General features: G+C 33.1%; 1 protein-coding gene across 3 annotated transcripts in view; it reads right to left on the minus strand.

Annotated features, from left to right (window-relative positions):
- Positions 1 to 12,263: 12,263 nt before the first annotated feature.
- The window catches only part of LOC126893240 (RISC-loading complex subunit tarbp2-like), an 85,800-nt gene continuing 81,106 nt past the window's right edge, over positions 12,264 to 16,957 (minus strand). For all 3 annotated transcript variants that reach the window (XM_050663226.1, XM_050663227.1, XM_050663229.1), the window contains exon 5: positions 12,264 to 12,561. In XM_050663226.1, coding sequence (XP_050519183.1) covers positions 12,340 to 12,561 — 222 coding nt within the window. In that variant the 3' untranslated portion in view covers positions 12,264 to 12,339. The remainder of the gene's footprint in view (positions 12,562 to 16,957) is intronic.

Raw genomic sequence — 16,957 nt, forward strand, 5'->3', positions numbered from 1 at the left:
TCTAATCTATCTAATCAGCCCTAAACATCCATCCTTGGATATAGGCCTCCTCTTCCTTCTTCCATGCCTCTCTATCTTGGGCAATTTGCATCCATTTTGACCCAGTGTGTTTCTTCAGGTCATCTGACCATCGCATCTGTGCGATGGTCAGACCCGTCAGTTATGAGTGGAAAATACAATGGTGCTCCTGCTGTAATTAGATGTTGTGGATTTCGTGTGCCGTCCACTCTCTATATTTAGTTGCAAAAGCTGCAGCTGAGTGTTGTCCTGCTGCCATAGCATTCTTTGATTTCCTGGATGGACTATATGAACTATATGTATTTTTCCTCCCTCTACATATAGATACAACTTGTTAATCCAATGTTTAAAACCGTCTTTAAGCGAGAGCAACGCCGACCGTGGCAGAAATATTATTGTTAAAGGAACTAAAAAGAACTAGTTAAAGGTTATAATCAGATCAAAGAAGCATTATCCAACATTTCATAGGACGATGAGCAACAATTTTAAATTTGTAACGATGCAAATGGTTTGTATAATCGAATGTGTTTACTGGAAACAAGAATATTTGCAATATTTTGAAATGAAATCTTAAAGAGGACAAACAGCACAAGTCGTATTCTCCAAGATCCAAATATTGATCTTAATTCAGGAGTGACGGCACTTAGATCACTTAAAGAATTTATATTTTTTAAGGAATATTTCAGAGACTGAAATGGCAACATCAGAGAAATTTATAATTCAAAATTTAGTCGCTGTTATAGTTCACTTCATTTCCTCTTTAAGTCAGAGGCTTTCTGCTTGTGAGTCCATTCATTCCAATTTTGGATTTTTACATTATTTAAAAAATTTAACTTCCAATGAAACTGAAGCCTACCTACATTGATGGCAATGATTTAGATGAAAACCTATATTTTGAATTGGTACAATTTGTAGAGTTTTTTTAATTCATTTAAAGAGAAAATCAGCTCATTAAATATAGGTAAAGAACTAAGTAAACCTAAGTAAAAAAGAACCTAAGTAAAGAACTTCAAATGTACCGACTGCTAAAAGAAAAGAATGTGAATGATACGTTTCCAAATGTTGTGGTGACACTTCGTTTGTTTAGTTCTGATGCTAACTAAATGCAGTGGAGGGAGGTTATTCTCAAAATTTAAGTTAATTAAAAATCGACTTCGGTCTGATAGGCCAAGAGCGTTTGAATCATCTCTCTTTAATGGGCATTGATCACGATGTCCTAAAGCAACCAGACATGTCCGACATAATTAAAGAATTCTCAATGAAAAAATCTCGAAAAGTACCCGGGCTTAACCATACATTTTACTATAGTTATTTTTAATGTTTTACTGTAACAAAAAAACAAATTACAGTTCTTGTATTTTTATTCTTTAAAAATATATTTGTAAAAGTAGATCAACATTTTTTTTAATTTCTAAACGAGAAAACCCTCTAGTAAGCTACATACCATAGTTACAACAACAATTTTTTAATGGTAGGAGGTAGGGCCCCACACCAACTCTGCCCAGGGGCCCCCACTGCCTTAAATCCGGCTCTGAATGATACATCAGGCGGCCAACGAGGCATTGGGCTAGCAAGAAGCAGACAAGAGAAAAAATCCTGAGTGGTGGAACGAAGAAGTAGAAAAATTAATTAAAGACAAGAAAGCCTCCTATCAAACATGGCTAGCCACGAAAGACTCAGAAGACCATAAAATTTATAGCAGACTCAACAGAGAAACGAAGACTGAAGTGGTTAAGAGAAAAAACGAAATGTGGGAAGAGAAATGCGAAGAGGTGGACCGATGCTTAGGGGGAACCAAACTGACACAAGCTTAGAAATTCATAAAAAGTATTAGAAAAGATGAGGGAAATATAAACCTGATTTAAAATAAAAAGTGGGAAAATATTACGAAATACCATTAACATAAAGTAGGCACGATTTATGAAAGGATCTGACAACATCTCAATGACAGAAAGCTCAGAGGTGCATAAGATAAACAAAGAAGAACTGAAAAATGAATTGAAACAAATCGACCCCACTCAAAAAACGTTACATTTGACTTACTATTATGGTATTATTTTTACTCACAATCGGTTAGTAATATATGGATTTCTAACCTTTGAAGTAATCAGGAAGCGACTTATTACTTACTTTACTTTCCCAGCAAGCCGGGAAAGTACTTTCCCGGCTAGCATCTGTCACTAGTTTCTAGTTGTTTCTACCTGCAAATGTCAATGTCATTTTTGATTAAAAGATGGTTTAGAAAGAATAGAATCCACTCAACATTTATTTAATTAAGAAATAACAAAAAGAAAACTATTTGGAATTATAAATATTAATAGTTAGATTGGAATTATGATTACTGTTAACGGTTAAAGTAAGACAACAACTGAATCTGACATTTAGGCGATACACGACGCCATTAATTGTACATATAATCAAATTGTGTTTATTTTACAAAAATGTCTGATAGTGAATTTGAATGTACGCCACCAGAACTGCGGGTAGCTTGGATACAGATATTTGAAACGAAATTATTATTGGTAGATTGTGAGTATTAGAAATCCATAAACTACTAACCGATTGTGAGTAAAATAGTATACAAACCTCGCGGGAACTCATTCTAGCCTCGCGTCTGTAGTTTACCTTGCCGCTCGGCTGAAATAGAGTACTTTCCCGCTAGGTATGTAATATACTATTCTTTTTAGACTTTATTTGGTAGAAAAGTATGGTAAATCAGGTATGAATTTTAAGGCAACCAGTAAAGCATTTGCATGTACCCAGCAAACAGGTTTGAGCCCAGTTACGTGATGATTACGTTAAATTTACGGCAAATTTCAACGAATACGTAACTCGGTGATTTATGACGGGAAAAAAACGTATTTCAGTGCCAAATCATTCACCTATATATTAGTGCTTCCCAGAGGCGTGCGGTCCATGGAAGCGGGGGAAGCACCGCTTCCCTATACTTCGATATAAGAAAATATATTATTAATTAATATTTAATTATCAACAAATTTTCCCTAATCTAAATAATCTATTATGTAGGCAATAGGATCGAAAATATTAAAAATTTATCGCATAAACGAACTCAAATAATAATATACACACAATTTAACGCACCCTATACCAAGGGTCCGTGCCTGTACGGAAGCTCTTTTCAAAATCAGCGCAGTTGATCCATCCAAATGTTGACCAGGGGTAGTCAGGGTTTAATGACCGCACCCACAAAGTCATCTTGAGTTCTCGCGAATTTTCTTACCCTGGAAGCGATTCTCTGGTCGCCTTACGGCCAGCATTTACTTAAGTCAGTCGAAATTCGTAGGGTTACGAGGCGACGTTTTTTTAAATTGTAAATTTTGTGCTGTCGTTTATATTTTTCTGCAATGAAAGGAGCGAGTGGACTGCAGGGCTGCAAAAAGGAGTATTTGTTCATTAACTTTATTAATTTATTTTTAAAAGTTAATAATATCTGCTTTTTAATCTGAGTTCTAAAAAATTTCTATACAATCTCAAAATTAAAGTCATTAAATGGCGAGGCCAAAAAATTGAAGCAAAAAATGACACTTAATTTTTTGTGTTCTTTTCAAATATGCAAACGGATTTTGAAAATTTCGATATTCAGGGTGTTGTTTCAAGGTCACAATTAATTTATAATTTTTTTTAGTCCGGACCTGGATTTTTCTTGTGATTACTAATTGGCTGGTTTGGTTTCTAAATGAGACATAATATATATCAAAAAATATACAATGTGGTTCTAAAGTTACGGGTCCAGAAAAAAATGGGCAAAATCGATAAAACACCCTGTAACTTGGTTATAAAAATCAGTGAGGCAATAAAGTATTCATTCAAGTATTTTCGTTTCCCAATGAAACACCCTGTATAATGTTTCCTTCATTATATTTGTAATAAGTAGGCTGCGGTTTATATTCCCTTTTTTGATTTTTAATGCCTTGTTATACAGACGTCAAAATAATTGTCAAAGTTAATTTAAATTTGGAAATCTCTCCGAAAAATATTAATTTTTGGCGGATTATTTGATTTATACCGTTCTAATTTAGTTTGTTTGGTTTTGTTAAACTTTTCCTTATTTCGTTTACATTTTGAAAGTGTTAATAAGTTGAACGTTATTGAAAACTCCTCTATGGAGTCATCTATTGGAGGCGAACCGCCTGATATTGAGAATTCGATGGATAGTAGCTGTGAGTCACAAGATTTAAATAGATTTCCACCCAACCAGCCTCAAAATAAGATAAGTAGTAGTATTAATCTTACCAGCAATATTAATGAAAAACAAAATACTTTAGTAAACTCAGATCAGCCAGAAAAAACCAGACCTGTTTATTTATACGAAAAAACTGATTTAGGACCCTTTTACATTTTCATTGAAAATTCCAGTTTAAATTTTACAGGAAAATTAAACGCTGTTAAAATAGGCGAGATCCTATTTACGTTACATCCAGAAATTGACAATTATATAAAAAAATTGACTCAATCGGACGCAACAGAGTTAGGGTCTCATTTAAAAATTATAGTAGCGCAAATACTTTGGTTACCTCCAAATTCCTTATTCAAAAAAATCTGGCCGCATACATTCCAAAATTTCAATTGTTTAAACTAGGTGTAGTGAGGGACATAGATTCAAGATATATTGGAAGAATATCTTAAAAATAGAATAAAGGAATTTGATCATCATTGTAAATTCTCGGTTGAGTATGTAAAACGAATAGAAAAATAGAAAACGAATAGAAGAAAAATAATAGCAGATGACAAAGTAATATTTAAACCAACAAAATCAGTTATTGTGTCTTTTAAATGCCAGAATATACCAAAGTATGTAGTAATTAATCATGTTTTACACACTGTTGAAAAATACCAGCAAAACGTAATTATCTGCTGCAACTGCTATAGGTATGGCCACATGAGTAAGCAGTGTAAAAGTAGTCCTCGCTGTTTTAAGTGTCACGAGTCTCACCTTTCCGATTCTTGTTCTTTATCACCGTTTAGCAAAAAATGTCTATCCTCTGAAGGTGAACACTTCACTAATGAATGGGAGATATGCCCAGAATTTGATCGTCAAAAGAAAATAAAACATTATGTTTGAAAACAGCTTGTCTTTTAAGGAAACAATTAAACTCTTTCCTAAAATAACCTATGCATCCATAGCAGCCAATAATTCCTCAAATTCTCATCAAATTCCAAATATGAATGCACCATCCTCTTCAAATTCCTTTACTCAATTGTCCACATCTCCCACATCTTCCAATCAGTTCGCTCTCTCTTCAGTTTCAAATAGAGATACAATAATAAAACCACCAAAATACAAATGGCCTATCTCTTCCTCACCAGACCAAGTGGCAATAGAACATCAAAAAATAATAAAGTTAAACCCCATGTCCAACAGACTTGGTGGCATTATCACCTCTTCTTCGCATCAATCTACATTTAATCCACAACAAGGATCTAAAATACATGAATCATCTAAAGAAATAACAGAATTAATATCAAATATGGTTACAAGTATTATCTCTAATATAAATCACAAAAATTTTGAAATTCCAGAAAAATCAGTTCTAATAAATTCAATTCAATCAGTTTTAAGTTCTCTCTTATATAATAATGAATATATTGGTAATTTGTCAATGAAATTGTAGATCGGCTAACTCTAATAGAGAAAACCTTATCCACCTATTAGAAGACCAGAAAGTTGATATCGCATTATTATTCTTCTTCTTAAAGTTCCGCTCCTATCGGAGATTGGAAATCATTCTGGCAATTATAATTTTGTTGGTTACGCGCCGGAACAGTTCAATTGAGCTGCATCCAAACCATTCACGGAGATTGCGTAGCCACGAGATTTTACGTCTTCCTACGCTTCTTCTGCCTTTGATTTTGCCCTGCATTATATTCCTTAATAGTTCGTATTTTTCACCTCTCATGATGTGCCCCAAGTACTCCAACTTCCTGATTTTTATGGAATTTAAAACTTCGCATTGTTTTCCTAGTTGTTCGAGCACTTGTGCGTTTGTTTTACGATCTGTCCATATTTTCAGAATACGTCTATAACACCACATTTCGAATGCTTCCAGGTTTTTAATGTGGGATTGTTTTAGTGTCCATGCCTCAACCCCATACAAAAGGGTGGAGAAAATATAACACCGAAGCATTCTTATCCGGAGCGTTATATTGATATTGCGATTACAGAAAAGTTTCCTCATTCTGTTAAAAATGGATCGTGCAATTTCAATGCGGCATCTTATTTCTTTTGTCTGATCAGTATCTTCTGTGATCCATGCTCCAAGGTATTTGTACGAAGATATTTGCTCAATTTCTGTATTATCCAGTACTAGTCTAACTCTGATGTTTTGTGCTTTTGTAAATACCATGAACTTGGTTTTCTTCAAATTTATTTTTAGTCCATAATCGTTGCAATGTATATTTAGTTGTTGAGCAAGGTGTTGCAATTTTTCTAGTGTTCCCGCTAAAAGTACGGTATCGTCAGCATATCTTATATTATTAAGTGGCTCACCGTTTATTATTAGGCCCTCATTGACTTCGGCCAACGCTAATTCTGAGATGGCTTCACTATATAAATTAAATAACAATGGTGATAAAATACACCCTTGGCGCACCCCACGACGAATCTGGATATCCTCAGTCAGTTGCCTTCTCAAAATCAATGAAACAGGCATATACTTCCTGATTCATATCTAGGCATCTCTGCGAAAGAACACTTACTGCAAACAGTGCGTCCCGTGTTCCCAGACCTTTCCTAAATCCCATTTGTGTATGACTTATGCCTTCGTCTAATTTCTTATGTATTCTATTGTGAATCACTTTTAAAAACAATTTCAAGACATGACTCATTAAGGCTATGGTGCGATGTTCATTGCACTCCTTTGCATTGGTTTTTTTGGGTAGCAGTATAAATGTCGATTGGAGCCATTCTTTAGGCATTATTATTAGAAACTAGATTTAAACCAGAAAAGTATTATAACTTTCACGGGTACAATATTGTCAGAGACGACCGCTTTTCAGCAACTGTTGGCGGTGGCTCAGCAATTTTAATAAAGTCAAACCTGTATTATGAGGAAGTCACCATAAAAGTAGATTTAATAAAAGTCAATAAAGTAGCAATAAAAATAAAGTTTATGTTACATTTATATCTATGTATCTTCCCCCAGGAACGAAGTTATCGTTACAACAATGGAACAATTTCATACCATCTATAATAGGAGGTGACCTTAATGCTCACCACATTGCCTGGGGCCTAGACAACCAAACAGATATGAAAGGTAAAATCTTGATGGACTGTATAGACGATAATTTAATATTCAAAAATGATGGCTCTCCTACTTTCTTTAGGAACTTCTAGAAATCGGCAATATACCTGACCATTTGTACTCCTGATTTAAACCACCTGATCACTTGGAAAACACTTCAAGACTTATTTGGTTCAGACCATACACCTATAAGAGTAGAGTTAGAGGATCAACCAAATCTTACATATAATCCATATTCACAAAAGTGGAAATTAAAGAATGCCGACTGGAAACTATATGAACAGTATTCGGAAGATATATTCTCTCAATTTGAAGATATAAATTCTTATGAACAATTTTTGCACAATATAAATACAACTGCATCCTACTGCATCCCCAAATTTAAAATAAAAAAAACCGACTTCTAGAGGAAAATATTGGTGGGATTTAGAATGTGAGGAAGCAGTCAGAAGAAGACAGGAAAGTTTTTGAATATTCAAAGAAAATCCAAACCATGAAAACCTACTTAAGTATAAAAAAGATGATGCACAAATGCACATGTCAAGAAGTTCACTAAACAAACTAAAAGAAATAGCTGGAGAGATTATGTCGGATCCCTAAATAGGTCAGTCCCTATTAAAGATGTATGGTCAAAAGTTAACCGACTAAAAAATAGAAAAACAATGAACAAAGTCCCTGTTATACTGTCGGAAGCTTCGTGGATAGAAGAGTTCTATCAAAATATCACACCGTCGTCTGCAGAATTAGTAATTCCTGATTTACAACTAAATGCTCTGTACGACTATCCAGAACCAATCCGTTTCCTAGTCAAACCATTTTCTGCCACTGAACTTTACTTTGCGTTGAAGAAAAACTCAAATTCAGCACCAGGTACTGATAATATCCATTACTCGATGCTATCAAATCTTTCAAGAATTGGTAAGGCTGCACTACTAAATCTACATAATGAAATTTGGATGCGCCGCATAAAGATTCCTGATGATTGGCACGTTTACACTATTATCCCGGTTTTAAAACCAGGAAAATCATCAAAGAATTGGGATTCTTACCGTCCAATCGGTCTATACTGAAAACATATGAGAGACTTATTAAAAACCGTCTGGAATTTTGGTTAGAAAAGAACGACCTATTACCAAAAAGTCAGTTTGGTTTTAGAAAAGATAAATCCACAAAAGATAGCCTCTGCCACTTTTTAATAGACATTTATAGTTCCTTTACTTATAAGAAAGCAGTTAGTGCTTTGTTCTTAGCTATAAAAGGGGCTTACGACAACGTTAATCTTCACATACTATACGCGAAAATGTTGGAAATAGGAATACTAGTCCAGGGCCCATCTGTTTTGAGATGGACGTTGAGAGGTGACTCAAATTTTTTTGCAGAAATTTCTTGAAAATAACTCAAATAATAATATTTGAGTTATCCCCCTCTCAAAAAGGTCCGGAACATTGTTTAAATAATCAAAATGTCAAGAAATGAAGGAAAAATTCGATTTTTTTCTTGGTTTTTTGATTATAACTTTAAAACTATTCATTTCCGAGAAAAGATGTACTGACATAAAAGTTGAGTAATTAAATTTCCTACAATGAAGAATTGGTTAAAAATTGAAAAAATAGTCACCCTTGTTGCAAAATAGCAATAATTGCGAAAAAAACCATACAAAAACAAGTATTTGCATTTTACGTTTTTCATCCATTTATGCTACACTTATGACCTTCATATTTCACTCAGAAAAACTATATGATACAGTTAAACAATACTGTAAATTTCATTAAGATCGGTTTAATAGATTTTGCAATCCAGCTTTCGCAAAAACAATTCATTTTTTCAAAATGTTACAGGACTGAAAATAAAGCAGATAGCAAGTTCAAAATTTTTTTGCGTATAGAAGTGTACTGTACCTTTCATTTGCAATTTGCAAAATTAAAATCGATTAATTACCACGGCGGCAGAAATTTTTTTAAATAAACATTAAATATTGGTGCTACGCGCAGGACAGCGGTGTTCGATTCACATAAAGTTGATTTCCACCAAAATTTATTCCAATCTTTATCTAATATATTATTTTCTTACTCTATATTTTGTTGTATTTTAATATTTTAATTCCACAAAAATCAAACTAATTTTATTATTGTTTGTGAAATATTGTTTAAACAATTGCATATGTTTAAAAATAATAAACTTTTATTCTCTAAGTTAAAATATATGAACAAAGAAAGTTTTTGCTAAAAAAAGTGTTATTTCAAAGGATAGAGTATGTGTTTTTATTTTGCAATAAACAAATTTATTTATTTATATCGAAATGTAATAAAAATTAAAATGTATCAATCATTATCAAAGGTAATTGGAATGCCCAATCAGAGCAAACTATCCGGTGTCCTGCGCGCAGCACCAATAATTAATGTTTATTTAAAAAAATTCCTGACGCCGTGGTGGATATTTGATTTTAGTTTTGCAAATTGCAAATGCAAGGTACAGTACACTTCTATAAGCAAAAAAAATTCAACTTGCTATCTGCTTTATTTTCAGTCCTGTAACAGTTTGAAAAAATGAATTTTTTTTGCGAAAGCTAGATTGCAAAATTTATTTTGCAAAATCTATTAAACCGATCTTAATGAAATATATAGTATTGTTTTACTGTATCATAAAGTTTTTCTGGGTGAAATATGAAGGTCCTAAGTTTAGCATAAATGGTTGAAAAACGTAAAATGCGAATACTTGTTTTTGTATGTTTTTTTCCCAATTATTGCTGTTTTGCAACAAGGGTGACTATTTTTTAAATTTTAACCAACTCTATATTGTAGAAAATTTAATTACATAACTTTTATGTCAATATAACTTCTCGGAAATGAATACTTTTAAAGTTATAATCAAAAAACGAAGAAAAAAATCGAATTTTTCCTTCATTTTTTGACATTTTGATTATTTAAACAATGTTCCGGACCTTTTTGAGAGGGAGGATAACTCAATTATTATTATTTGATTTATTTTCAAGCAATTTCTGCAAAAAAAATTTGAGTCACCTCTCAACGTCCAAATGTACTAATATTTTTACAGATGCGCCCTGGTCTATACTCAAGATAGTAACATGGAACATCATTAACTTATACATTAATCGAGCAGTTCACGTTAGTTTAAATGGAGATAAATCTAACTCACGCTACACATCTTTGGGACTACCACAGGGTAGCATCTTAAGTCCTATATTATACAGGGTGTCCCGAAAAGATTGGTCATAAATTATACCACAGATTCTGGGGTCAAAAAGAGGTTGATTGAAGCTACTTACCTATATACAATAGTGCACACAAAAAAAGTTACAGCCCTTTGAAATTACAAAATGAAAATCAATTTTTTTTCATATATCGAAAACTCTTAGAGATTTTTCATTGAAAATGGACATGTGGCATTATTTAGGCAGCAGCATCTTAAATAAAAATTAAAGTGAAATTTGTACCCCATAAAAAATTTATGGAGGTTTTGTTCCCTTAAACCCCCCCCCCCAAACTTTTTTGTACGTTCCAATGTAATTATTAGTGTGGCACCATTAGTTAAACACACTGTTTTTAAAACATTTTTGCCTCTTGCGACTTTTTCGATAAACCAGTGTTTATCGAGATATTTTGAATATTTATCGAATCCACCACATATTAGTATATGGTAAGTACGATTATAGAGACCTGTTAATAATCTGAAAATGTATTTATAATTTACATTTTTAGGTATATTTTAAAAAAAGAAGCCACATCTCTATAAAAGGTGACTTATCAAAAAAATACTAAGAAGCAAAAAAGTTTTAAAAACACTGTGTTTAACTAATGGTACCACAATGATAGTTTAATTGGAACGTACACAAACATTTGGGGGATTTAAAGGAACAAAACTCCCATAAAGTTTTTATGTAAATATATTAAAAATGAAGCCGCATGTCGATAAAAACTAGCTTATCGAAAAAATACTGGGAGGTAAAAAAGTTTTAAAAACGTTGTGTTTAACTAATGGTACCACAATAATGAATTAATTGAAACGTGCACAAAAGTTTGGGGAGGTTTAAGGGATCAAAACCCCCATAAAATTATTATGGGGTGGACAAATCTCACTATAATTTTGTTTTAAGATGATCCTGCCATAAGAATGATACATGTCCATTTTCAATAAAAAATCTTTAATAGTATTCGATATATTGAAAAAAATAGATTTTCATTTTGTAACTTCAAAGGGCTGTAACTTTTTTTATGAGCACATTTGTACTAAGGTAAGTTAGGTTCAATCGAACTATTTTTGACTCCAAAATGTGTGGTATAATTTATGACCAACCTTTTCGGGACACCCTGTATATACTGTATACTGCACCTCTCTTTTATCTCTCCATTTACCAACACGCACGTCTCTACAATTACGTTGCACCATTTCACCAATATTTAATTTTGCTTTAGTCACTCTGGGATTTTCTTTTCTTGCAGCTCGCAGAGTTCCAATGCATAAAGTATTTCTAGCCAACAATTGTTTGGAAAGGCCAACAGAACTGTAAAAGTTGTCCATGTATAAGCTGTGTCCATTTCCAAAATAATCTGTCATCAAGTGAAGTAGAACTTTGTACAACTTTGAAGTACAACCGTGAACTTTGAATTACACATCATTATCACAATCATAATCAAAATTTTATTCTAAATAAATCATGTCTTTTTTATTAGGGATAATGTTACTTCGAATTTTATTACCATCTTATCTACGAAGTATGTAAACGAAGTTCTGACCCAAGTGCACTTTTGTAAATTATAAACACTTACTAAAATTCCCCTGAACCAGTGAGAAAGCCTACTACAAACGCCCACTTTATAGGAACTGTTATTTATAAACGTGTTTACTCCGTCACATATACGGCGCGGGCCCTACAATAGAACATGCTAATGCCGTATATGTCACGGCGTGGGCTCTGAACGAGTTAACATTAAAACTAATCCCATCTAAAATCTAAACATAATATTGTAGAAGAATATATATTGTAACAAAAATACAATTATTACAATGTATTATACATTTTTTAATTTTTATTTGAAAACTATTCAATATACATGTCAAGCATCATGAATGCAGTCTCGAGCGCTTCTTCTTTGGCCTCTTTGAAAGTTTGACCAACACCTGATGTAGTCAATGATACATCAGTATTGATACATAAACAAACAATTATTGGAATTCCTTCTTGTACAGCAATTACATCATGTTGTAGTTCCATTTTGTCTAAAATTCTGACTAGAGATTCTTCTGTCTTCTCACAGAGATCCTTAAAACATGAAACATTGAAATTAATATTATAGTCTATAGTCTATATGATTTGAATTAATATTTATTTTCATATTTATTATTTATGATTACATGCTAAAATGGGGGATTTGGGCCATACATACATAAATATACATACACTTTTACGAAAAAAATGTATTCTTCATAAAAAGTTCTGCATGGTCTAAAACCTGAGATTCAACCATCAGATACCGAATTTTATCAATATTATACGAGGTATGCCAAGAAATATCAATTTCGTTCAGGAGTAAAGTACCTTTATATTTCACAATATCGAAAATTGTTATTACGAAAAGTTGTTTGGAATTAAAAACTATGTTCTATGCAATTACGTCCTTCTAATTGAAAAAAAATTGAAGAAAATTTTTCTCAGTATATCATCGTTGTATGTATGTATATCATCATTGTTATTTATTACAACTGTGATAACTCTTATTATGTATTAATTTTACAAAAAGAAGTTATTCTTCATAAAAAGTTCTGCGTGGTTTAAAACCTAAGATGTAACCATTATATCAAATTTTGTCAATTTTATACGATGTATGTCAAAAAATATGAATTTCGCTCAAGAGTAAAGTACCTTTATAGTTTACTATACAGTAGAACCCCGCAAATCCGAACTAATTGGGGGGACAGCCGGTTCGGATTCCGAAAAGTTCGGATTATCCGAAAGTTAGCCTGGAAAGCATGGATGAATAGTGCACTTTTTAAGGAATGATTTGAAAAACAATTTGTTCCATCCGTTTCGATATTGAATAAGGAAGTGGAAAAGCTGTTTTCCTACCACCAAATATGACCACCTTATTGCAACCCATGGACCAGGGTATTCTGCAGTTTATGAAACTGTATTATAGAAAAAATTTGGTACGGACTGTATTAGAAGGCGAGGAAAGCCGTCCACTACTGACAAGATCTCTACTACAGATCTCATTTATTGGGTGGCTGAGGCCTGGGACAACAGCCCTTAGACTTTAATTACAAAATCATGGAAGAAGTTGTGGCCAGATTTACAATTTGAAGAAGCTCCATTATAAGATGATCTAGAAGTCGTAACACAACTTCCAAGATGTGAAAACAAAGAAGAAAGTGCAATTACAAAATGTATTGAAGCTGACGACAATGAGCACCAATAATTTACGGATGAAGACATTGTAGATTTGGTTCAACCTTAAGGCAGCCCTAATGAAGAAGAAGAAAGCGAGAAAGAAGTTTTTCTGCCAGATCGAGTGTCACACGCAGTTGCCACTAAAGCTCTGGATGTGGCTCTACGTTACGTGGAGCAGAACTCTGCTGCGTTACCGGTCGATGTAATGTAACAAAAATACTACTTTGCAGTAGTATTTGTTGAACTAAAATGATAAGATGAAATGAATGAAGGAAGGGTGATGAACTGATAATGGAAGTATGGAGAGACAAAGGCAAACTGAATAGAGTTGGCTAGCTATAGATGCAAGAGAGCAACTTGACACTCAAGGATGGATACGGCTCGTTTGCATGCCTGTCGAAGAACAGTAGCTCAACCTAAAGAGAGATGATGACTAGAAAAAGGGAAATCTTTTAAGTTAAAAATATATGTTCAGAAAATAAATTAGATAAATATAATAATATAATAAAAATAGAAGAATATAGGAGATAAATAAAATAGACTGAATTATGGGCGCCAGAAGTTGGAATGGACCAAACTTCCAGGTATCTTACACTGCTGTTAAATAGTAAATATATTAAATTCAAAAATGGGAAAAAAAATAATGGATATACAAAACAAATAAATATTTATTAAATATAACTACTTAGATTTTTGACAACCTCTGAGTTAGAAAAATACAAACTATGTAACTCTAAAATGACAATAGGAAATAATTACCTATAGTAATATAAATATAATCTATAGTTACATTAGTAATGGAGTAACTCTTATATGGAGCATACCCCCAACTTACATATACTAGGTTAAATAACAACCTTCACCAAATAATTGTACGATTGCAATACGTACAGCAACGTTAAACCCTATAGAACTAATGAACCAGAATATAATTAAGGGAGGATTATTCACAATGAATAATTTCCGTAACTCTCAAAGAGTTAAATAGGCACTAGCCTCATTAAGGTGAACCTACGGTCTACTTGATATATAAAAATCAGTTGCTTCGACACGTAGTCACTAAAAAATATAACAAGTAAAATGGATAGCTATTCAAAGGGAATAGCGTCCAAAGATATAATTAGAAATTGATTAAATGAATTTAAGTAAAGTTAAGCAAATAAGTTAAATAATTATGATTGACTAAAGAAAGATTAAAGTTATATGAATAAGTTAATAAATTAAGCAAATTAAGAGGACAAAGTATATAAATTTAAATTGATAAGTGGAGACAAGCAAGGTTAGTACTAAAAATATAAAGTTAATTAAGTAAATAAATGGTACAAGTAAATTTCAGGTAATATATAAAGGTAAAGAGAATCTCATATGGGGAAAAGATGATCTGAGCTCAAACCTCTTTGACCAGAGAGTTTACTGGTTTGGGGAACACTATCAACTATTATAGATATATAAAAACAATATGCAACTTAAATATTGAAACAAAATATGTGCGATAAACTATAAAACTTAATCATCAAAATAAATGTCCCGAGTCTTATACAAAAAATGAATGTGGTGTAATAGTGGAAGTGACAATCACTAGCAGATACTAAGTGTCCCAAAACAAACCCTAAATGGTCCCCGAGAGTGTCCTTGCTACGGATTCCAAAATCCCTGGTAGGCGAATTAGCACAGGGATGGTGCTAGCTTGTACCAATTAATATACCGATGCCCTTCTGGGGTGCAGAGGGCAGGATACAAAGTAGGTATGTGGGAGGTTCTCCAGGCTGGTCTCCAAATGACCTGGCTTGGCGTAGAACGGTTGCTCCCAGTTGTGAGGGGAGCTGACGGACTGGTTACAGTTTAAGATTTCCCCCAAGTGGCGGATGACATGACTTCCAATTCCTCCGGGATCTCCCAAAACTTAGTCTCCTAGCTTCTCCAAAGCACCACCAATAATTTGCCACTAAATATCACTTATAAAAGCTTGAAACTATTGTATTAAAATTTCCGTCCTTTTCAATCAGTCATCCGCCACTTTTCCGTTCTAGCGTACCAAGCGAAGTCAATTATTTCCCGTCGTTAGACGAGGAGCCTCACAGAACGAAACTCACATGACAGCGAATGGTGTCTAATATCAACTGAAGTACTTGTGCCAACTAATAGTTAAGTATGACGTCAGTCAAATATTTATTTTAGTTAGATCTTATTATTTTTAAGTATAATTTAATGACAAACCGTTATTAAAATTTAAATAAAATAACTATAAAGATAATTAAAGTTAACGGACTGTTATATTCCCCTTCTACTCGGAGAAAAAAAAATTTTAAGCAAAAAAAATTTTTTTTTTTTTTTTTTTTCAAAATATTAATAACCAAGTGGTAATAATCTATCATTCTACGTTGACCCGCAAGATTACAAGTAACCACAAATTAAGGATCAGGGAAAGAAGGATGATCACTACACCAAAACTACGAATCGGAAAAGATGACTCGAAGTCATATTAAAATGTCATCGACATTTTGTCTGCAAACCAAAACATAAGCTAAATAATGTACTAAAGTTCATAATGACAAATAAATGTCGAATTGGCACTAAATGCAAAATTGAACAATCCATGGACATCAAATTTATAAAGAGTATATCCAAGGACGAACAACCAGGCAAAGGTATGAGCCAATTCGCACCATAACACAAGTAAATATACTAAAGTAAGACAAAAGAAATCAACAACTGAAATAAGTGAAGAATGGAACACTTCATCCAAAATTGAACTACCAATGGACACCAGATTCGTAATAGCATATCCAGAGAAGAACAATCAGGAATATTTATGGAACAATTCTCACCAGTGCCAAATAATACAAATAGTAAGCATATCAAAGTTATCCAAAAACTCATTAATCAAAATAAATGTGGAATCGGACACTTAATCCAAAGTCGGACTATCAATGGACACCAGATTCATAAAGCATATCCACAGAAGGACGACCAGGAAGATTTATGGACCAATTCACACCAATACTAAATCACATAAATTAATTAGGCCTATGTACAACCACAACCGGTAATACGAGCCTATACAACCAAATAAACAAAATAAGTGAGGACTCGGACGCTTTATCCAAAATCGGACTATCAATGGACACCAGATTTATAGGAGCATATCCAAAGAAGAACGATCAGGAAGATTTGTGTACCAATTCTCACTAATACTAAATAAACTAAATTAGGTCCATCGACTCAAGTAAGTCGTTGACTAACTAAAATTGGTCCGTGCTGTTGTTCACTA

Source organism: Diabrotica virgifera, chromosome 10 (genome assembly GCF_917563875.1).
Source record: "Diabrotica virgifera virgifera chromosome 10, PGI_DIABVI_V3a".
Taxonomy (NCBI): domain Eukaryota; kingdom Metazoa; phylum Arthropoda; class Insecta; order Coleoptera; family Chrysomelidae; genus Diabrotica; species Diabrotica virgifera.